The sequence below is a fragment of the Rutilus rutilus genome (assembly GCF_951802725.1).
Source record: "Rutilus rutilus genome assembly, chromosome: 4".
Lineage (NCBI taxonomy): Eukaryota > Metazoa > Chordata > Actinopteri > Cypriniformes > Leuciscidae > Rutilus > Rutilus rutilus.
In genome coordinates this window covers 52525268-52549129 of record NC_140212.1, presented here as the reverse complement: position 1 = coordinate 52549129, position 23862 = coordinate 52525268, and the positions used below count along the sequence as shown (strand labels likewise).

Here is a 23862-nt window from a genome sequence, read left to right as displayed (position 1 = left end):
TTTACTATAGGGATATCCCAGTCACGTGACCCCTAGCCGCGTGTCAGCCATTTTGACGGAATACATCCATCAGCTACTCAGCGGCAATGGATCTATTAGGCGAATTATAAAATGATCTGTTTTACTTTCGGGTTATAGGGCTGTGACGGTGGCAGTTTTTTACCACTGCGGTGGTAATGGACCAACTACCTGCGGTGGTTGGGGGGTTGTTTTGAAAATTTAAATAAAAATGTAGTGTTTATTTGAGCAAAAAAGTGTTTATTTGAGCAATTCCGTCAAAGAAGCAACACACTAAAGCCTGTAAAGCATTGAAATAAATATCAGTAAATATTGGAAACTTAAATAATATAATAAAGTTAAATCTATAAAAAAAAAAAAAAAGATTGTTTAATAAATTCCACACAAAGACACGTATTCCGCATGAAGCCTACCGAACTGCGCTTTGAGAGGGATGTGGGACACGAGGAGGAAAGAGACCATCGATCTATTTTCTGATATCTTCATGTTTTCTGCTTGTTGTATGAAGAGTGAATTTAATCTTCAACAAGGGCAAGACATTTAAGCTATGTTTGATATTGCGCTGCCAGAGAAAGCGAAAATAAAAATCACCCGCGTGTGTGAAACGCGCTTTACAAATAAACTTGACGCGCCTTACATGTCTAATAATAACAAGCACAAACTGTGTTAAAATGAATCTGACGTGCAAGTAAAAATGTAGGCTATCTGACCTACAACCATTTTCTACTTTACCACAGTAAAGAATATGAACCGTTTATAATTATAATCCACTTAGAAAATCGATGCGTGAGTGAAGATTTGGGGGGGGGGAACAAGAGATTACATGCAGAGATGAGTCACGATTTTTGAATATTCGATTAGATTATTTAATTATAGAAAAAATTTAAATGTTTTTTGGTGCTAATGTGGTGGTGACATATAATTATGACCGCCGCTAGCGTAGCTAGCGAAAGCGGTCATATAGGGATTGTCAAAGTTTTTTTTTTTTTTTTTTTCGTCACCTTACTGAATTTTTCGTCAACGATACCAGGGACACCGAAGCACCGGGGAACATGAAATTTGGTGGGCATGTAGCCCCACTAGACTTCTAAGGAAAAATTTCGTTTGGTCCCCGGGGGCCACTCCCCCCCCGCGCTGGGCCCCCCCAAACCCAAAAAAATGCAGTTTTTCCTAAATAACTACCTGAACCGTGACACCGAGGATGAAGAAATTTTTATGGTATGTTGGTCTACTAGACTTTTATGGAAAAATTTCGTTTGGTCCCCGGGGGCCACTTCCCCCCCCGCGCTGGGGCCCCCGTAAATTTTTCGTCAACGATACCAGGGACACCGAAGCACCGGGGAACATGAAATTTGGTGGGCATGTAGCCCCACTAGACTTCTAAGGAAAAATTTTGTTTGGTCCCCGGGGGCCACTCCCCCCCTGCGCTGGGCCCCCCCAAACCCCCAAAAATGCAGTTTTTCCTAAATAACTACCTGAACCGTGGCACCGAGGATGAAGAAATTTTTATGGTATGTTGGTCTACTAGACTTTTACGGAAAAATTTCGTTTGGTCCCCGGGGGCCACTACCCCCCCCGCGCTGGGGCCCCCGTAAATTTTTCGTCAACGATACCAGGGACACCGAAGCACCGGGGAACATGAAATTTGGTGGGCATGTAGCCCCACTAGACTTCTAAGGAAAAATTTCGTTTGGTCCCCGGGGGCCACTCCCCCCCCCGCGCTGGGCCCCCCCCAAACCCAAAAAAATGAAATTTTTCCTAAATAACTACCTGAACCGTGGCACCGAGGAAGAAGAAATTTTTATGGTATGTTGGTCTACTAGACTTTTACGGAAACATTTCGTTTGGTCCCCGGGGGCCACTCCCCCCCCCCCGCGCGCTGGGGCCCCCGTAAATTTTTCGTCAACGATACCAGGGACACCGAAGCACCGGGGAACATGAAATTTGGTGGGCATGTAGCCCCACTAGACTTCTATGGAAAAATTTCGTTTGGTCCCCGGGGGCCACTCCCCCCCCGCGCTGGGCCCCCCCAAACCCCCAAAAATGTAGTTTTTCCTAAATAACTACCTGAAACGTGGCACCGAGGATGAAGAAATTTTTATGGTATGTTGGTCTACTAGAATTTTACGAAAAAATTTCGTTTGGTCCCCGGGGGCCACTTCCCCCCCCCCCGCGCTGGGGCCCCCGTAAATTTTTCGTCAACGATACCAGGGACACCGAAGCACCGGGGAACATGAAATTTGGTGGGCATGTAGCCCCACTAGACTTCTACGGAAAAATTTTGTTTGGTCCCCAGGGGCCACACCCCCCCCCCCCCCCCGCGCTGGGCCCCCCCAAACCCCCAAAAATGTAGTTTTTCCTAAATAACTACCTGAACCGTGGCACCGAGGATGAAGACATTTTTATGGTATGTTGCTCTTAAGGGCCCACATCAACCTAGCCCATAATCACTCATTTGTGATTTGCGCCCCTCCCATAAAAAATGAAAATGCAATATTATTCTGCTTTAATCGCCCCTATCTTCAGTGGAGATGTTCAGAACTGCACCATATTTCATGTGTATGATTAACTTGACATCCTCTGGGGGTATCCTCTGCTAAGTTTTGTAGAATTTCATCCATGGGGGGGTATAAAATAAATTCATTTATGTGCACATTTAGTGACTGTACACTCATCGGCCTGTAGATGGTGCTGTTGAGCGAAGGGTTGCTGGTTTAGGATGATACTGTCACACACACACACATGCAGGAATACAAACAAACGCAAGCATGCACACACTGACATCCACACGCACAGACACACACCCATACACACACATACAAATCCACATGCACAGACACACAAACACACACGCGCACACATGTACGCACACATACATACACGCACAGACACACACACACACACACACACACACACAGACACACACATACACAAACACACACACATACACACACACACACACAGGCATGCACATACTATAACTTTTTTTTAGTTATATACATAAACACGCAATACAGCCAAATTACTCCACGTCATTTATTTTTGTGGAAAGCCAGTGCAGGCCTGAGCGGCGGTCATATTTTGTACTGCGATGCGGTACATCTAGTTAGGCCCTACGTTCTGTAATAAGGTCCTGTCCTGAAAGATATTCATTTTGTATGATCACGTATCTGATCGCAACCAACTGCACAGCATCGCTCGGGCATGACAGGAATATTTCGTGACGAGCTGTAGTATCACCGGCGGTTTAGCAGCATTTTCTATTCCGTCAAGATGGCTGCTCCAAGTGGCGGGACGTCCCTATTACAGCTATTATACGTTTTTACCATTACAGCTGTCGGGATTAACGAATCATGAGAAGTCACGCCATATATGACATCAAAATACCGCGAGAGCGATTAGAAAGCATGTGGAGCCATCAGCTCTGTAATCGCTCTCGCGATACTTTTATGTCATACGCCGACCAGCCGAGTCGAACATGCCTCTTTCGAGAACCTCTGTGTTTACGTTCGAGGTATGCGATGCTCAGTATCATAAGTGCGCGCATGCTCAGTATCAGCTGCTCAGTGCTCATCACTTCTCTCAGGACAACAGGTCTCAGTTCAGTAAACTGTTGGAGTTACTGGAGTAACATATACTTCGGGATATTGTTTATTTCGAGTCGGAGGGACTGTGTCAGGCATGTCCAAACTTTAGTTATTTGTGGATCAGTGCTGACGCAAGACGCGAACTGTTCTAACGTTATGTTATTTAAAGCAGATCGACTCTGACACGGTGGGCATCGCAGTACAACAGCCACACTGACATCAGGTAGCGTTGCCAACCCTCTCTTCGCCCCAAACCACCACCGGCTGTTCTACATAACGACGTACCACTGCTCGGTTCCCACGCCGGATCGGCTCAAATGCATATATTAATACATGCTAACTTACAGGGTGTAGACAAGAGACAGGAGTATGATGGCAGACATCGCGAACAATGTTTCCATGTGCAGTTTGTTAACATATGACTGTAGCCAATGAGAATAATGTCTCTCTGGGGCGTGCCTTATTTTACGTGGCTTATAAAGATCGCTTTGGGTGTGGTCGGAAGGTGCGTCTACTAGTCACGGGTGACGTCATCCATTTCCGGCGTGTCGCGGGAGTGTTTGGTCTGGTAAGGAGCTGCAGTCACAGCTGTATTCCTGAACGTTTGTAGTAAACTGGGTTTTATGTACTTATTTGGTCCACGTATCTCTCTAGTGTGGATTGAGGAAGCCTGCGGTACAACGCAGGTGGTAACCGATCGATTTTACGTCCTGGAGTTTAAATGCCCTGTACATCACAAGCAGTTTAAACGGTAGGTTGTGTTAATTTACTGTTTGTTGCACTACGGGTCTGGATTGATCATTTAAAATTTTTATTTGTTTCTAGTTACAGACGGAGGGAGAAACATTGCAGTGGGTTTCTCGTCTGGGCTTTTGTGGCTGTCTTCATATATGCTGACTGTTATACCACTGATTGTCGTTCAGTATTGTGCTGCATATGGTCACGTTACAGACTCTCGTCTCGCGGTGCTTTGCTGGCTCGACTGCAGGAATGGATGCGTAATCTGCCGCGAACTGCATTCACGTGCTGCTGTAGTATTGTGTTTATTTCTGTTTAAAGCTGGACACTTGCAACATCAGCTGTCTGGTAGTCTGGCATGCCGCACGTTCGATACGATGGCCTAACGTAACTATCGCTTTGAGGCATCAAATGGTTTAACCATCCAGCAGTCATCATCTTGATTTGGTTTCTTTTTGAGTGGTGTAAACGCTATATAATTTGAATTATTTTTTGCTTATTCTGTTTTGCTTTCTTGTTTTGTTTATGTGAACCTATTGCTTTAAACATTTAGAATTCTTTTGTTGTAGTTTTTATTTATTTATTTTTTTATTATTTTGTTGTCAACCAAGTTTTTGTGAACTGGTTGTTAACCGGACGTTTTCTTTTGTTTGATTAGAGTTGTGAATTTGTATTTTTTTTCTTGCATCCACCGTTTCAGTTTACTGGTTTATTAGTGGGTGGCAACCATACGTGTGTGTAATTGCTCTTAAGTCATTGAGTACTCAGTTTTATAAGAATGTATTTGTGTGTGTTTGTGTGTATTTTGATTCGTATATTTAAATACATTTATTAATGGTGCCCAAATAAAAACTGTAATTTTGTATTTCATCTGTCTCTGGTCTTATCTCAGCCGCAACCGAACCTGTGTGCTTTAAAGTTAATCTTATCAGGCGATTCTCCGGTAAATTTGCCTAATAATGACTGTACCTAACGTACGTTGTTCGCGGTCAAAACTCCGTGGTGTAGACAGTTTGATGTCGGGATATCCCTACATTCAGCCAGGTTTATTAAATCTGATGTCAAATGACCTTTTTCTTTGACAGCTATTGGCAAAATCACAGCATGGGTATTTTTATGAAAGATATAGATTTTCAGCAGAGGGAATTACTTGTAGGCTATTTGTTGGCTTCTTGAGCCGTGTGTTGCAAATGTGACACATCAGTTTAAATTATGTTTTTATATATTTTATTTCCTCCGACGATCGGTTCCCACTGCCAGGGTTGCAACTGAAATAATAGGCTAAAGCAATGAACGATAATGGAGAACACAAGTGTAATTATGGTCAGATCTTTGTGCTGACTGATACTGAAGTGATATTAATAAGCATTGTGATTTACACATTTACAGCATTGGCTATTTTGTTGCCAGCTTTCCTTCCTATTTTAGGAAGCAGCGACTGGATTGTGTTTTCCCTGTAAAACCGTGTCTGTGTTCTTCATATTTATGTAGGATTATAATTTGCTCTTCTTATGTAAAATATGCGGCTCTGGTAGATGTTTGTGATTGGTCACGCTGTGCAAACAATTGATTTTGAGGCATCAGTAATGAACAATGTGGTCTGGGTAACATCTGGGGGCTAATATTGTTGCTGCTCTCCGCCCATACCGACACCTGGACTGTCTAGAACATGTTTACTACACTGTCCTCCAGCACGCCCATGACTCATGCAGCGGGCACGGCTGTGCCTTCACCTGTTGCTGCAGGCCCCGCAACGAAGAAGAAGAAGCCGCTGGTTGACTTTGAGGAACAGGTTATTCAGGTTATAATTAATACGTCATCTGCTGCTCGCTGTACAGACACACACAAGCCATCAAATTTGGTTTTATGAATAAATGGTTTAACAGTGTAAACCAAACGTGTTTTTAGAGTTTAAAGCTAAATCATTTGACTTCTTGTGTGAGCTGGTCTTGCATCTCAACAGTATGTGTTGAAGAGAAACAAGCTGCTGTTCTAATGTCTGTAAGAAGAAACTCAGTTTGTCAGATCTTTCTTCATTACAGCTGATGTTAAAGATAGATCAAGTGTAGACCTCCAGGTTAGGTTGGTTGTTAGTGTCACTGAGTCATTATGAGGAACACATTCAATCCTTCTGATGAGTTTAAACTTTGGATGTAAACTCATTAACTACAGATGGGTTTGTTGTTTTTCAGGACAGACTTGCCTAAGAAAGGAACTTCCTGTTGAGCGATGGACATTAATGGTTTTCGTGATGGAACTTATGTTTTCACTTAGTCTCATATATTTTAAGTCATATTTGCAGCTATATTTGTGTATGTATTTGAAAACTGACCTTCATACTGACTTCATAACCTGAGAATCTAATCACTGATTTGTGGGAGTATCCGACATGTATGATCATATAAAAAGGCAAAGGGCTCATTCTCTCACCCTTTCTTCTCTCTCTCACTTTCTTTTTCTTTCTTAAAGTAAAGTTATTCCTCGCTGCTGTCACCAAATGCTGGCTCTGGGGGAGAATCTAGTCTGGTCTAGACCTACTATATCTGTAAAGTGCCCTGAGATAACTTCTCTTAGGATTTGACATGCAGTTTATTTAATTATGAAATGCATCAAAGGATTTCTGAAACATCAGGTGTTACTACGGCTGCCACCTCGTGTGTGTGTAAATAACTGATTGTGTTTATCTGAGATGCAAAGCAGGCTGTGCCAACCCGCGCGGTAGATTGGTTGGCTGGGGGAGTCCCGCCCAGTTACTGGAGGTCCCTGAGATGGGGACACTGATTGGTGCAGCAAACCACCTCTGAGCCAATTGAGAAGCTTCAATGAAGTCAGCCTCCGAAGCCTGATGGATGGCAGCCCAGGGCAGCTGCCAGACCTGATTAGTTTGTCGAGATGTATGAGAGTGTGGTGATCAAATGTGTTTTATTATAGTTCTATTTAGTGTGCTGTTGATAAGAAAATTAAATGTAATCACCTTTTATATGTTAAATGTGTAAATCATGGAAACAGCTCCCTCTGTGATGTAATGACTGTTTCTGTTTGATCTTGTAGTTTAATCACCAAAAGTTACTTTTAGAGAACAGTTTGGGACAACAGCTCTGGTTGTAAATGCAGTGAGGACCAGAGGACCATGAACACCTGTGATGTCACAGTCAACACAATCACTTTGAATGGGAATGTGTTGTAGCATCATTTCAAAATAAAGTGTCTCTAGCTGCATTATACCGGCTGCTAAGCTACACAGTTGTTGTTCAGATGTGCACCAGTAGGCGATGGAGAGAGAAACGTTTTCTGGGGGAATCTCCAATCCTGCTTCTGATTTTGATAGTCAAAAACCCTGTTTTGATCAATTTTCAAATTAAAGTCAAACTTGACCCCCCTAATAATGAGTAAATATGATCATTATAGCAGTAGTTTAGCTTTGACCTGTATGACCGTGAGGTTAGTCTCACATGTCAGACCCTCCTCCAAAGCACGCTGGAATAAGGTCTGGTGAGGCCACATAGCGTTCGGGAATGGGAGGAAGACGTGCTCTGGGTTATTGCCATTTCTTTAAACCAATCGCAATAAGTTCAGTCTTCTAGTTTCATATGATACACACAGAGATCAATAATTCGATTTTATGAATCTATACTGGATTGTTTAAATGAAAACAGATTTCCAAGAATCCAGCCCTATTAATAAGCTGCATTGTGTCCTATTAAAAGCTTTACATTTAGAAATCTTAAATTGAATTTAAAGAACCCTACAGGGAACCTATAAATGATGAGAGTCAAAATGTTTATCACACTTTATTAATTAAAAAAATTCTTAATTTTAACTGTAACTATTATGATACTGGTACAATAAAAAATAATTTATTTGCTTACCTGTCTATCAATACACTCGCGAGAGCAGAGTCTCTGTCAAGTCCAAGATTGTCGCGCAGCTCTCTCCATCTCGAAAACGCCTGGCCGATATTTATCCGGGTTTTATTCCTCCGTTTGTCACACAGTCTGCGTGTATCCGAATATGGACGCTTTTGTTTTGTTGGCACTTCAATACTCGCCAAAGAGTAATCGTGATCCATAACAGCTATAACCATACAGTCTATGGCTATAACCACCACTTCCGCATTTGACCATGTGATATTCCGGTGTGGTGGAACATCACCTCAGAGAATGTAGACGGGCTCTGATCACATGGTCCACACCGGAAAAAAAGGAAAAAGCGGACATTGCGTCACTAAGAGGCGACATTTCTTTTCCGGGACGGCCAGTTATTTAAAAACGGAATTTCTCTGCAATAAAAAATCTTTGGAGACTTTTGAGATATTGTAAGTACACAACTGGAGGAAATATATCACACTGTGCAAGTTATTATCGGAAATTTTATTACAAAATAGTTACATATTGGAGCTTTAACAGTGACAGTTGGTAGCGATTAGAATTCTTTAAATCATTGATATTTCTGCCACCCTCGTTTGTATTAAACTATGGATTCAGAAATATATGTCAATTTATAACCATTTGAAAATGATGAATCAAAGCACGCAAAGGCCCAAACAAAACCGGACTCATAGGGAGAGGCTTATTTATCCCCTCCACTCAATGATCAAGCATCAGGGTCACAGTCCGGGTCCGAATCATGGGGGCGCTTCCTGGAGCAATTCTCAATTTGATCAATAAGACCTTTAAATAGTTCACTTGCCTGTTGATGGACAAAGCACAGTCCGCCCCCCGGCCTTGTGTACTGAGTGAGTGCTCTGTTTACATCAGCGATACAGATCAAATGATTATTATTATCTTTAGCTACACACCACTTGGAATGATCATTACCAGCCTTCCACTTAACCTCCCCGTTACCCAGATCAGCTTTTACAGATGCAATATTGATCACTTGATGTTGATTTTGTACACAGTAGGAACGTTCACGGCCAGTCTGGCAGCCCCAGGTCTGGACTCTCACATCAGTGTCGTATGTTTCTGCAATAGTGAGGTAAAGATCTCCATCTGCAAGAACAACAACACATGAGTCATGGTACAGAAACTGTCACAGATCAACAGGTTCTCACTCCCATCTGGTAAAATACGGACAATATTACACAACATACTCCACCTTTTACATGCTTTGATTATAAAGAAATCAATAAATCTTTTCCACTTGGACTTAAAAGTTCATCTTTACATTGGTGACGTTTTTTTATACATTCTGCAGATTAGTGTTCAGTTTGAGGAAATGGAAACCAAAAGATTTCAAATTTGGAAACTAAATTTGTGTAATTTAGCTCCAATTGTTTATAGGTTTAAAACACATTTAGTATATTTTTTTTACCGTATTTTCCTTGTTGTGGCCTTTCTTCTTCTGAAACAAACAGTAAAATAGTTTGTGTTAGGGTTGGGTACCAAATTCAATACTTTTTTAGGCACCGAATGAATTGCCCCCGTAGCATAGAGTACTGAAAAATACCTTGTCATTCAATACCAAATTTCAATACCTAAGGAGTGAATCTCATCTGCATCAGTGACCATTCAGCATGCTTCTACCAAGATCTAATAATTAACAGTCTAATAATAATTGAAAAGTTACACGCAGGTGTAATCCTCTTTATATCTGAGGCAGCTGTGTTAACAGTCGATAGTGTACCTGACATGTACAGACAAAGCCACAGATTCGGGTAGTTAATGGTTAACCGACAAAAGGATTTTTGACCGATTAATTCTGTCAGTTAAATCATTAATACTTCCGTTCAATTTTCATTTCTTTCATTCACCACTTTCAGTACCCCGTCTGGGTTTGTGAAATATTTGCGGGTTTTCTCCGGCCAAATCTTTATTGTCCAATCAACGAACAGAAGGAGTTGCTGAGAGCGATGGCGTTGAGATCATGCTCTAGTTTGTAATTCCGTAGTGGCGGCGGAGAAAGATGCGAGCGAAGCCATTCGGTCCGTTGTGAATATCCAGAAGTTAAAGCTCGAGCAAGAACAACCTTTGCCAAGTTGTGTTGGTGGCCATGATGTCGTGGCCCTCCTCCCCACGGGGTTCGGGAACAGTTTGATTTTCCAGCTCGCTCCGTTAGTGGTGAAGGAGTTGGTTAAGGCTAACGCTAGCGATGCTAAGCCGACGTCACGACCAAACGTTAGCGATTGGTTACGGCAGATCCAGAGTGGCTCTGGGCAGATCCAATAGTTTTAAAGATCAGCAGAGTACACTCTTAACACTCAATCTGTGTTAAGTTTTCAGTTAACTTAAAGTTAACGACAAGTACTCTTCTTTACTCCTAAATCTCATTTTATAATACCTCAAGACAAATCCAGCAAGCTAACAGTATGTTAAAATGTAACGTTACACACAGAGTAAAGTTACGTTACACAAATCAACATTAGCCACATCAAGCTACTACACGGAGCCCTAACCGACCGACCAGTAACACTTAACCTTACATTTTCACCAGCTAACGTTAGCTCCCCAAACATTAGCCATGTTGAATCCTGCTGTCAGTCATCATATATTAACAGCTATTGTTGTCAGCTTCCATCATGCCTTTACACGACTCTCCTTTCAGCAAAGCAAATTAAAACCCAATAATCCATGTCTTGATGAGGTAAAGTAACGTCAATCCCGAAATGATTCCTACTTCAGCAGCAAAGTCTTCGCATTACTAGCTATCGTAAATGTAATTTTTCATAACGTTAGCGCAATAAAAAAGACAATTGCGACAAGTCAGCAGTTCTGGTGAAGTCATTATAGCCTTTATCAACAAAAACTCATTGAAGCTAGCAAGGCTCCTCAACTACTTCGTTCATCGCCAAAACAAACTTCATGCCAGTTGACAGTAAGAAAAAAACCCTGTCAGCACAAAAAGCCAGTCTTTAAATATTTATATATGAAAATAAGCTTTTGAAAAATAGGCTATAGGCCTATAATATGCACGCACACACATTTACATGTAGACAAAAAACCTGAGGTAGCCCAAAAAAGATTATTCTCTGATTATATAAACATTTTACTCTTAAAAAACAGTCTGAGGAACAAACTGAACAAGACCATCCTATTTAAGGGCCAATAGGATGATCAAAAACTCACAAAAATGTGTATGCATGTAGTTTGTGTATGTGAGTGTGCTTGTGTGAGAAAAATATATTTTGCACAATTTATGACATAAATAAATGTATTAATAAATTACAGTTGGATGTTTCTCTCATGTGTCTTATCGTAACTACCTCTATAGGCCATGATACTGAATCTATTTAGGATATCTACATTAAAAAAATATTGTTTAATGTATATTAGCCATTCAGAATAACATAGACACTTTTTACATATTAAGTTCAGGCAAAATTGAAAAAATACTTTTTTTACCTGCAATATAAATGCAAAATTATGAGATTATCTTCAATTACTTGCTTGTTCTCTTGGAGCTATATCAATCAAAATTCCACCCAAATCTCTATTTTTTGTTTCGTTCTAGAAAGGCAGAGTTGTCTTATAGTCATTACTTTGAATTAAAACCACTATTGATGTATTGGTAGAAAAATATAAGGATTATGAACAGGGGTGCACATAACATTTTTGGTCTTGTTCTCAGGAGAGAACCTGGGGTTGTTGCTTGGTCCTCACATTTTCAAATGCATTTTTTACTTAACCCACCTCACGGGAGGAACAAATTAGAGGGATGCATAATATATTGTTAAATATTGTTATCTGACTATAGGCTACCTACCCCCCCCCGAGCACACTTTAAAATAGTGAATTTTTTATCAGGCAGTAGGCTAATATGGCCTAGTCGAGTCTATGCAGACTGCTTGTTATTATCAGAGATGGCAACGCTGGCGAAGGAGGTAACTTTACGTGACAAACTCAAAAAAGGAGAATAAAAAACAAAGGCAATAGAAGGTCATCCATCCATTTTTTTTCCCAAAAACGCTATAAATCCATCCTTTTTCTATATATATATATTTTTTAAATTTATGGTTTGTCTTTTTTTTTTTAAGTATTTTGTAATTTATGAGGAAAAAACAATCTTACGTGAGTGACAGTTCTCCATTACGGACGCGACCACTCTGAAAGCGCCGCGGCACTAAAAGACTTTCAAACTTTCACAGAGACCTCAAACAGAAAGCACAAAGCCTTTCTTTAAAGCGAATTTCGTTTTGTATTAATTGTATCTTAATTTTAATCCATGTTTCATTAACCAATTTACTGGTTTTAATAAATAAAAAAAAGTAAATAGGCTATATTGATTGTTTAGGCTATTTTTTAATTATCGCCTAAGTGTAAAATATTAGGCTGTGTATACCAACATGGATCAATTATTAATATTACATTTCATCTGTCTTTTGTAGGCATAGGCTAGCTGATGGCGCACCAACGAAAAATCCTAAATGATGTGCCAAAATGCGTTTTCTATTAGGCTACAATGAAAATATTGTACGGCCAGGTTTGCCGAAGTTCGTTTAATTTAGGCTATTTATTTATTTAAATTATTTATTTATTTTTGTCCATGTGCGCCGATCGGAGACGGAGTTCACTGCTGATATTCTGAGGTAAGAGAGTTTTCTAGTCTCGCGGCTATCATCAGCAGCGCCTTGCTTTGCCCAATCAGCGGATGGCGGGCGGGTGCGGTTTTGAAAATTGGTCAAAAACGTTGGTGCGGATGGATGGCAGACGGATGATGAGTTTTGCGATGCGGTTGCGGATGAAATAGCCCATCCGCTCATCTCTAGTTCTGAGGCCTATCCAACACCACAGATTGCGCACCTATCTATCCCCAAATCTTAGGTACGCAAATGAGGGTTGCGGCAATTCATCTGGTACGCATTGTTTAATTGGGTAGCGCATGCGCACCTGTGCACCACTTATGTGCATCTCTGATTATGAAGACAACATGAGCCTCTTTCCCCATTGGTTCCAATGGAAGCAATTCTAAAACTTAACCCCAGTAAGATGGCCGACAAGTGGTTCCATCCTGGAATGGCAAGTCAGAATTACATGTCATATCTATTGTTCTATATCTATGTTTTAAACAATATTATTAAAACAAAAATAAAAAGGTTATTACATTTCTTTTTGCATTGTGAAAGAAATATTTGTACCTGCTAGTCAATTTGCTAATACTAACTTTGCACTAGCAAGTTGCGTTTTAAGCATTTTTTTTTCTGCTTTTCGCACAAGCGGTTTCAGAAAAGTGTCTGTGTGTGTCCACGACAATGCACGTAACATCGTGTCTGCAGAGACATACACAGAAAGTATGTCCGAGCCTCATGGATGAGTGAACTGAGACTGCTTGTCAGTTGATAATCTGTTAACGAGAGTCAGCTATCAGCCAGAAAAATTCTAAATTAGCCTCCCTACCCGTACCCGACAGTTATTTAAACTAAAAACTCTTTTTCATTTGAGGCGAAGAGTCTCTGACACTTTGACAGGAACCTTTCTGAAGACTGTTGAAGCATGAAGTCAGTGAGCTTCAGCAGCTACAGACATTTAAATTTAACCAGTTCTAACAAGTCACATGCTGTAATGAATTATGATAAATGTACTTCACCACCCACCGCTGATCTGTAATAGCCAGTTCTCTGTAAGTTTCTATACATCCTACGCTCTTGAACGTACCATAGCACAAAACTCAATCTCGCCTAGGGCAACCAAAGGGCTAGAACCGGCCCTGCAAGCCATCACCTCCCGTTAGCATCCCATTGACTGCCATTCATTTTGGCGTCACTTTGACAGAGAATAACTTTACATCTGAAGCGTTTAAAGACTCCATTTGTCCGTTGTTTATTTCTAAAGAAACACGACAATGTATAAAAGGCTCCATTACCTTGTACCTCACGTTATGGCTCCGTAGCAGACGCTTTTATAAAAATAGGCTAACGATTGGGTCATAACCACGAGACTTACTGTCACACAGTAGAGGAATTACCGTATAGTACAGGAGAAGCTCACAGGTAGTTTGGACTTACATTAGCTGTTTAGTTTAATTGCTAATGTTAACTAGCATGTTAGTGATCAATAATTAGCCTGTGCCTATGTTATCTCCTTACATATACCTAAGCTCTCCGTCTCTGTACGATTGGGAATGATTGAGATTTCTCTTGGCACAGCTACCAGAAGACTTCCAACTTTCAGACAGGTTGCTCACGTCACACCTACGTCTTCAAGCTCAGTTGGAGGCTGCTCAGTAACGCTCAGCCAGCACCGGGAAAGAGACTTCTAATATTCTTCACTGGTCTCCGTCCAGAGACACGGGCTCTGCTGGTCCACTTCTTTTACTGTCTATGGTGAAAACTCTGTGCTGTTATGCTAGTTCTCCAGTGGATATACATCTCCTTGGCCTTTCTCAACATTCACCTCTACTTCCCTGTTTATTGCTGTGTGTAAATGACATAAGGTGAGATTAACGACATTATACTGTCTGACTGGATGCTAACGTGTACTGTTTAGATGTGCATAAGTTAATGCTATCTCTGTTGTAGTTATTAGCGTTGTTAAAGCTAATAAGCTAATTCACAGTGGGTATAAGTTAGCAGAAGGTTTGATATTCGAAAAATATGAGCTGTAGTAAGTAGTAGCCTGCCATTGGCAACTTCTACAGCAATCAGAATGAGAAAATGTCTTTTTATAGAATTTTGGTGATTTCTTTCCTGAAAGAATCCCAGTAGGCCTAGTCTATATCACCAGCCTGAGCAATGTAATTTGTAGACGGTCCCTAAACGTTGATTGAAGTGCTGTTTTCGCTCGTTAATCGGTTGCAACAAGAAATACCATTGTGATTTGTTTTTTGATACAGTGTCCTAAACTGTCCTTAACATACTATATAATGTAGTGGACTTTTATTGAAGAAACTGAATTGGGGGTAAGTCGAAAACGAATATCCTGCAAATATCAAACCTGCTGCTAACTTATACCCGCTGTGAATTCACGCTGTCTGCATGCATCATGTGAGGTGATTTGTGTACGTTATATGATTCCTGTGATATACTTGAGTACCGAATACAGTCCTTCGCTACCTTATTATGTTTGTGTATATGTATTTGTGTTACGTATGGTGTTTGCTGTGGTGATTGTTACTTTGTATTATTACAGACCACAGCTAAATAAATCAACCAAACAGGACGTCTGTATCTGTGTTCTTTAACGGGAACACCAACCCCACACCTTGCCACTCTAAACCAGTTAAATTCCTGGAGACATTTACATTTATTCATTTAGCTTTATTCTATGTCAGAGGTCGCACGCCTCTGGAGCAACTAGGGGTTAAGTGTCTTGCTCAGGGACACATTGGTGTCTCACAGTGGATTCGAACCCGGGTCTCTCACACCAAAGGCATGTGTCTTATCCATTGCGCCATCACCACCCCAATCTCTCCTTTTCATTTGATTTCCACAGTAAAAATGGTTATTAATCTGATTCAAACCATCATGCAGATATCTCACCTTTATACAGTTTCTTAGCAATGCTATGAAACAGTGTTCCTTGTGCTGATGTCAGTTCGTGGATACTCGCTCCTGGTGTTGCGCTATTCTTTGTAACTTTGATAAGCTCTTCATGGAAGTCAGCTGGAATATGATAATCAAATGGGAAAGCTGAGATGTCCAGCAGGTGTTGACCTTCGAATAGTACAAAAAGACAACATTAACATCATATTCAAATCAACCACTAAGACTATAAATATGAAGATTTAACTGAGAATATTACCTATCTTTTTGAACTCATTGTACTTGAATGTTACACAGATAAACGTCTGAGCTTTTGCCGTTCCGGTGGATGGCCAGAAGTTATTATCTCTTTTGAAAGGGAATTGTGGTGTGCTGTGTAAGAGCCAGACTCCTGTGTCTTTATTCATCATCACAACTCCTGAAACATCAACAGATAGACACAGAACTATAGACTGATGTTTAAATTCCTAAAATGTGATTTCCTGACTGTTTTTAATATTATGAACTAACAGATAATAGACTAGATCAGTTGCACTGCTTATTGATTTAGTTCACTTGTAATGCATCAGTAGATATTACTTCCTCAGCTTGAATCTCCAGTGGGCGATGCGAGGAGAGGAATCGAGGAGAGGAATCAAGGATGCACAAACTGGGAATTAAAGTTCTATTCACACTGAGCAGACTCTGTCCTCTGTGATGAAAACATGACGGAGGTTCAGAGAGATGCTTTCTCTACTCACCTTTACTGTGGCCAGACTTTTGCGGAGCATTTTTTCCTGGAGGTTGATCGCTGTAGCTGATGAATCCAAAGTCTGCTGGCTGTAAATGATGCAGAATGAAGAGAAGAAAGTGTCAGAAACAATGATTTAATGATTAGGATGTACATAGTTAAAGGCATACGCCACCGTTTGTTGAAACAGGGCTTATCATGGTCTCCCCTGGCTGTAGATAGGTGAAACAGGGCTTATCACGGTCTACCCTGGCTGTAGATAGGTGAAACAGGGCTTATCACGGTCTACCCTAGCTGTAGATAGGTGAAACAGGGCTTATCACGGTCTACCCTAGCTGTAGATAGGTGAAACAGGGCTTATCACGGTCTCCCCTAGCTGTAGATAGGTGAAACAGGGCTTATCACGGTCTACCCTGGCTGTAGATAGGTGAAACAGGGCTTATCACGGTCTACCCTGGCTGTAGATAGGTGAAACAGGGCTTATCACGGTCTACCCTAGCTGTAGATAGGTGAAACAGGGCTTATCACGGTCTCCCCTAGCTGTAGATAGGTGAAACAGGGCTTATCACGGTCTACCCTGGCTGTAGATAGGTGAAACAGGGCTTATCACGGTCTACCCTAGCTGTAGATAGGTGAAACAGGGCTTATCACGGTCTCCCCTAGCTGTAGATAGGTGAAACAGGGCTTATCACGGTCTCCCCTGGCTGTAGATAGGTGAAACAGGGCTTATCACGGTCTACCCTGGCTGTAGATAGGTGAAACAGGGCTTATCACGGTCTCCCCTAGCTGTAGATAGGTGAAACAGGGCTTATCACGGTCTCCCCTAGCTGTAGATAGGTGAAACAGGGCTTATCACGGTCTACCCTGGCTGTAGATAGGTGAAACAGGGCTTATCACCGTATCCCCTAGCTGTAGATAGGTGAAACAGGGCTTATCACGGTCTACCCTGGCTGTAGATAGGTGAAACAGGGCTTATCACGGTCTCCCCTAGCTGTAGATAGGTGAAACAGGGCTTATCACGGTCTCCCCTAGCTGTAGATAGGTGAAACAGGGCTTATCACGGTCTACCCTAGCTGTAGATAGGTGAAACAGGGCTTATCACCGTATCCCCTAGCTGTAGATAGGTGAAACAGGGCTTATCACGGTCTACCCTGGCTGTAGATAGGTGAAACAGGGCTTATCATGGTCTCCCCTGGCTGTAGATAGGTGAAATCAACGCATTTTTTGTGCATGCATTGTTTTAGTCCGGTGCAACACCGGCAGCGTTTCACTGCATCAATCTGGATAGACTTGTGCTATCAGTAAATGTATTGTTGTCCAAATAATAGATATATTGTATTGTGATAAATGTGGGATTTACATCCCTAGTATGTAGCCAATCCAAAGAGGGGAACAGTAAGGTGTGGGCGTGTCAATGTGTCAAATTTCTGTGAGACGCTGCAGGATAGGTAGGGGTTTGTAACTAGACTATACATGGTCCAATCTGCCCCAAATTATTATTGCTTTTAGAGACATGGCCTGAGGACATCTACAAGTCAATAATAGTTATAGTCATAGCGCCCCCTACTAGAAACAGGAAGTTAGCCCTGATGCCACATAATGGAAACAGGAAGTGGTGCACAATTTTAAATATGTAATTTCTAGGGCTGGGCAACGATTAAAAGTTTTAATCACGATTAATCATGATTAATCGCATTGTTACACGCAAAATCCAATAATGAATTCAAAAGTAGTGTATAGCGCAATTGTATTTTAAATGTTCTTCCGTATGAACTAAAGTGCCATAACATTTGTTCTGCAAACACTTAACATCAACATTTTGTTTATACAGCAGCAGTTAAATAAAATATTTAGTGTAAATCTCAGCTTAAACAATGTAATAAAAGCAAATACAAAATGAAAGCTTATTGCCACTGCCAGGGCATTCATGTTATCCTGTTTGTTATATACGTATATATATATATATATATATATATATATGATTAAAAAAAATTATATAAAAAAAACTGCCCACAAACTCCTGAGCCACAATCATAACATTAAAACGGGCAATTTCTTTCTTCTTCTTTGTGATGGTGCGTCTTGAGGGAATCTCATACCTGCCATAATTTCTTGTGATTCTCCATATCACTAATGGGCCTGCAGTCTGTAGCTATCCACTTTGCTATGGCGTTTGTTAGCTTCTCTTTCCTTTGTTTATCTATACTTCTCCTACACACTGCATCTAACATAGTTGTAGTAGTAGTTTGTTTCGTAGAATGATTTGCTGGTATCAACTGTGTGTATTTAGTGCATTTAGGTGATATTTCAGACTGGAAGTACTCCGGTGATAAGAAAATTGGTCGACTGTGCCGTCCGGAAGAACTTTAAAATGAAAATGGCCATGTACAAGTTCCGTACCCTTCTCCATGTTTGAGGTTTGTTCATTCGCCAATTCTTTTCTTTTCTGTTCCTGCATTACTGCGCGATACAATAATTGTCGGCATTAATTAATTAATGAGTTAACGCGATAATAACACGTTAACTTGCCCAGCCCTAGTGATTTCCAACGCTATGCACTCCATGGAGGGAATTAAGTCTAACTTCTGCGTGCAATGTCCAACGGTCATGGAAATACACGGCCGCATCGACTGGTGAGCTGCCGGCACACCTGACAGATGCAGAGTACGAGGGCCCGTTCATCGGAGCTTGGAGCTTTAACTCTAAAGTTTCAGTTTCAGTGTGTTGAACAGTTTCAACACAGCAACACGTTACTTTTAAGGAAATCTAGATAGTTGATGCTTTTATAATTAGTACAGACCATCATATCTATCCATCAGTTTGAGTCATGGTTTGATTTTCATCAAAATACAAACAGATCTGCAGTTTAAACATGATTCTCACCATTGATGTGGTAAAAATGGGCCGCAGGGTGTTTGCCAGGACACCTTTATCAGCGTTGATGTGCTTATTGGGATCTTTAGAGGTCTGTCCATTTGAATCAATGTAAATATATTCCAAACCCGTCGTTTTGATGTTATTCAGTTTGGGTGCCTTGTATGCCTTGTAGATGATGTACCTGATGATGATGATGAGAAGAGGAGAGGACAGAGACTCATGAACACTAAACATGAATCTAATGTAATCGATCACATGCATGTTCAGAGTGACCAGACTTCTCATGCCTGTTCATCGCTGCTTGCAGCCAGGGCCGGCGATTGCTATAGGCGACCTAGGCAATTGCTATAGGCGACCTAGGCGATTGCCTGGGGCGTCAGATGTGTTGGGGGTGCCGTGTCCCCCTTAGGTCTACTTCCCATTAATAATAGAATTATGAATGACAAGCAAAATAAAAACGTGTTTATTAAACATGATCATCCTAGGGCTAGAACCGGCCCTGCTTGCAGCTTTGATTGTAAAGATTATTTTTGTGCTGAACAATTACATATTTGGGCTTGGCATGATTGAAAAGTTCCAAAAATGTGCACACAGGTCAGACCTGGTGAAAATTGCAATTGTTGGTGGGAACATTTTTCTCATCTAGAGGAACATATACATTTTTTGTGAAATTTCTTTGCCTGACGTGTGCGTGGCATGGTTGCTCTATAGTGCCCCCTAATTATTTTTTGCCTTTGACCGCATCTTTGACACCCTTAATATACTTGAATACTCACAAATGGGTCATGTGACAACAGGCCATTTTAGGCCCTTTACAGGTATGGACGCTTTTTTGAAAACCGATTCAACAGATTCCTCCGAAATTGGGTCAGCAGCATGTCAAGACTTTTACGATGCCAAATTGCAAAGCTTCGTCCTCGGACCCTAATAAACTACTTCAAAGTAGGAGAAGTAGTAGTAGTAGTAGTAGTAGTAGTAGTAGTAGTAGTGCTGTCTCACCAGTCCACTTCTCCGTTGTTGTGGTCTCTGCAGGTCACGTCTTGTCCATCAGCGCTCCAGCAGAGCAGACTGACCGTCAGGAAAATCCTCCACATAACTCCCTATAGAGGTACAGTGAAATGTATCTGAAGTTCTCTGGCCCAAGTTGCAGAAGCTTGGTGACGTGGTGACTACGGATACTGTCTGGAAGAAAGAAAATAATGAATCATATTCAATTCAATTACATTTTTCATGTCATAGCAGGGCACTGCAGGGTGTTACAGGGTGTAGCAGGACGTAGCAGGGCGTAGCAGGATGTAACAGGGCGCTGCAGGGTGTAGCAGGACATAACAGGGTGCTGTAGAGCAGGGTGGAGCAGGACATAACAGGGTGCTGCAGAGCAGGGTGTAGCAGGACGTAGCAGGGCGTTACAGGGTGTAGCAGGACATAACAGGGTGCTGCAGAGCAGGGTGGAGCAGGACATAACAGGGTGCTGCAGAGCAGGGTGGAGCAGGACATAACAGGGTGCTGCAGAGCAGGGTGTAGCAGGACGTAACAGGGCGCTGCAGGGCGTTACAGGGTGTAGCAGGACGTAACAGGGTGCTGCAGAGCAGGGTGGAGCAGGACATAACAGGGTGCTGCAGAGCAGGGTGTAGCAGGACGTAACAGGGCGCTGCAGAGCAGGGTGGAGCAGGACATAACAGGGTGCTGCAGAGCAGGGTGGAGCAGGACATAACAGGGCGCTGCAGGGCGTTACAGGGTGTAGCAGGACATAACAGGGTGCTGCAGAGCAGGGTGTAGCAGGACGTAACAGGGTGCTGCAGAGCAGGGTGGAGCAGGACATAACAGGGTGCTGCAGAGCAGGGTGGAGCAGGACATAACAGGGTGCTGCAGAGCAGGGTGGAGCAGGACATAACAGGGTGCTGCAGAGCAGGACGTAACAGGGCGCTGCAGGGCGTTACAGGGTGTAGCAGGACGTAACAGGGTGCTGCAGAGCAGGGTGGAGCAGGACATAACAGGGTGCTGCAGAGCAGGGTGGAGCAGGACATAACAGGGTGCTGCAGAGCAGGGTGTAGCAGGACGTAACAGGGCGCTGCAGGGCGTTACAGGGTGTAGCAGGACGTAACAGGGTGCTGCAGAGCAGGGTGGAGCAGGACATAACAGGGTGCTGCAGAGCAGGGTGGAGCAGGACATAACAGGGTGCTGCAGAGCAGGGTGTAGCAGGATGTAACAGGGCGCTGCAGGGCGTTACAGGGTGTAGCAGGACGTAACAGGGTGCTGCAGAGCAGGGTGGAGCAGGACATAACAGGGTGCTGCAGAGCAGGGTGTAGCAGGATGTAACAGGGCGCTGCAGGGCGTTACAGGGTGTAGCAGGACGTAACAGGGTGCTGCAGAGCAGGGTGGAGCAGGACCACGGCGACAGCTGCAACCATGATTTAGGTACCACTCTAATCCAAGGAAATATGCTGGGCGAAAAAAAACATAAGGACTCCAGGGAATAGACTCCCCAGAGCTAAGTTAATAACAAGCATTTCTGGGACATGGATGCACACAGATGGACAGAGGAGAGAGAAGTTCAGTGTGTCAAAGGAAGGAAGTCCCCCGGTAATCTAAAACTATAACAGCATAATTAAGAGAGACAGGTTAAGGAGAGGAGCCTGGTCGTGATAGAACTCTCCCCAACCTCTACTTTCGTATGAATGTAAGGTAGTATGTTCAGTTATTAGTTATGTCAAATACATATGAAAATCCAACTATAAAATTAAAAGATGATTTTTTAAAAGATGTACAGTCACTTTGCTAAATCACTAAAAAACACAGATATGATTATTTTTTAAACATGGAAAATAAGACAAACATGTTCAGTTCTCTCTTGTGTTTCAGAACTATTAGATTCTGAGTAAAGATATAATTGAAAAAAATGTCCTTAATTTAAATTCAGCTTGTTTCATTTCAATATTACTAAAATAATCATATGTTCTGTTATTAGTTATGTCAAATACATTTTGCTCCCACCGAGGACGCACGGGAGAGACGCGAGGAAATCATCGGAGGACTGCTGAGTCATTTGCAGTGAAGACTGCAGTGAAGTCTTTTTTTCATCTGGTGATGGTATCCTTTTAAAGTAATTGTATATAGTTAATATTATTAGTAACAGCTGATATGTGCTACCTTAAATCTGTCATCTCCTGCAATGAGAGGACAACAAAGCCTACAGTACAGAGTCTCCATTGATGTGGTTTTAATGTTTGTGGTGTCAAATATATTTTAGTTTAGTTTAGATTTAGTTTATTTGTTTACAGGGGCAATGCACATTAATAAACATAAATGTAAACGTGCCAGAATTAGCCCAAAAGGCTATTTTTCATCTGTAGACCCTTGACAGAATGTTAAAAAGTCACCCTAAAAACAGAGACAGAGCATCACACATATACAGTACACATTATATGAAAAAAATAATTAAAAAAAAAAATAATAATAATTAATAATAATAATGATAATAATTAAAAAAAATTAACATGAGAGAAAGGAAAGAGAGAAAGATGGAAACAGAAGAGAGCAACATAGCCTAGAACAATTAGTACAAAGTCTATTGTCAAGAATACAATACTAATGTTGACAGTGCTGAGTTGTTAGTAACCATTTTTTAAGATGAGACTGAAAAGAGCCAAAAGCATGTAATCGTCTAATTGTTGATGGAACGGAGTTCCATTCTCTTGCAGCTCTGACCGAAAATACAGACTGGCTAAAGTTACTTCTTCTGAGAGGGATAATACAGTCCCCTCTTTCCCCACCCCTAGTAGATCGGTAGGCAGGTGTTCTAATATTCACAAACTCTTTTAGTGGTGAAGACAGGCTATGTATAGTTTTAAACAGCAGACAAATATGTACATATTTGATCAAGTTATCCCAGCTTAGCAAGTTGTGTTTTTTTAATATTGAGCAGTGATGAAACCGAACTGATTTCTTATCAAGAGTTTTTAGTGATTGTTTATACAAAGACTCTAGCGGTTTCAGAGTAGTAATACTAGCTTGCGACCAAGTAGTTAAACAGTAGGTAATATGCGAAATAATCATGGAATGCATATACATCAAGGTGGCGTCAGACGACATATAATCACGAATAAATCTAAAATTTGATAAATTAAATCTGACCCGGTTACAGACCTTTTTAACCTGTGCTTTAAATGAAAGTTTGGAATCAATCAGAATGCCAAGGTACTTATATTCAGATACAACTTGTAATCTTTCCCCTGATACAAATACATCTGGCACTATACTTAATTTCTTAGTTTTGTTGATAAACATACACACTGTTTTAGAAATGTTTAACTGTAAGCAGCATTGTTCTAACAAAGCCGCAACATGAGCCAGGGATTCTGTAAGTTCATTTGCAACTTGTGACACACTACTTCCGTGTACATAAATAACAGTGTCATCTGCATACATTTGAATGTTAGTGTTAGGACAGACAGTAGGAAGATCATTGATGTACAACGAGAAAAGCAAAGGACCCA

General features: G+C 41.5%; 1 protein-coding gene across 1 annotated transcript in view; it reads right to left on the bottom strand.

The window, feature by feature from the left end:
* Nucleotides 1-8693: 8693 nt before the first annotated feature.
* Nucleotides 8694-23862, bottom strand: part of LOC311289602 (deoxyribonuclease-2-beta-like) — a 33524-nt gene continuing 18355 nt past the window's right edge. The window contains exons 2-8 of the mRNA XM_084407735.1: nt 20366-20548; nt 19373-19547; nt 16500-16578; nt 16019-16177; nt 15757-15930; nt 9657-9686; nt 8694-9334 (exon numbers count right to left, since the gene is read on the bottom strand). Of these exons, the coding sequence (XP_084263861.1) occupies nt 8937-9334; nt 9657-9686; nt 15757-15930; nt 16019-16177; nt 16500-16578; nt 19373-19547; nt 20366-20460 (1110 nt within the window). The 5' untranslated portion in view covers nt 20461-20548 and the 3' untranslated portion in view covers nt 8694-8936. The remainder of the gene's footprint in view (nt 9335-9656; nt 9687-15756; nt 15931-16018; nt 16178-16499; nt 16579-19372; nt 19548-20365; nt 20549-23862) is intronic.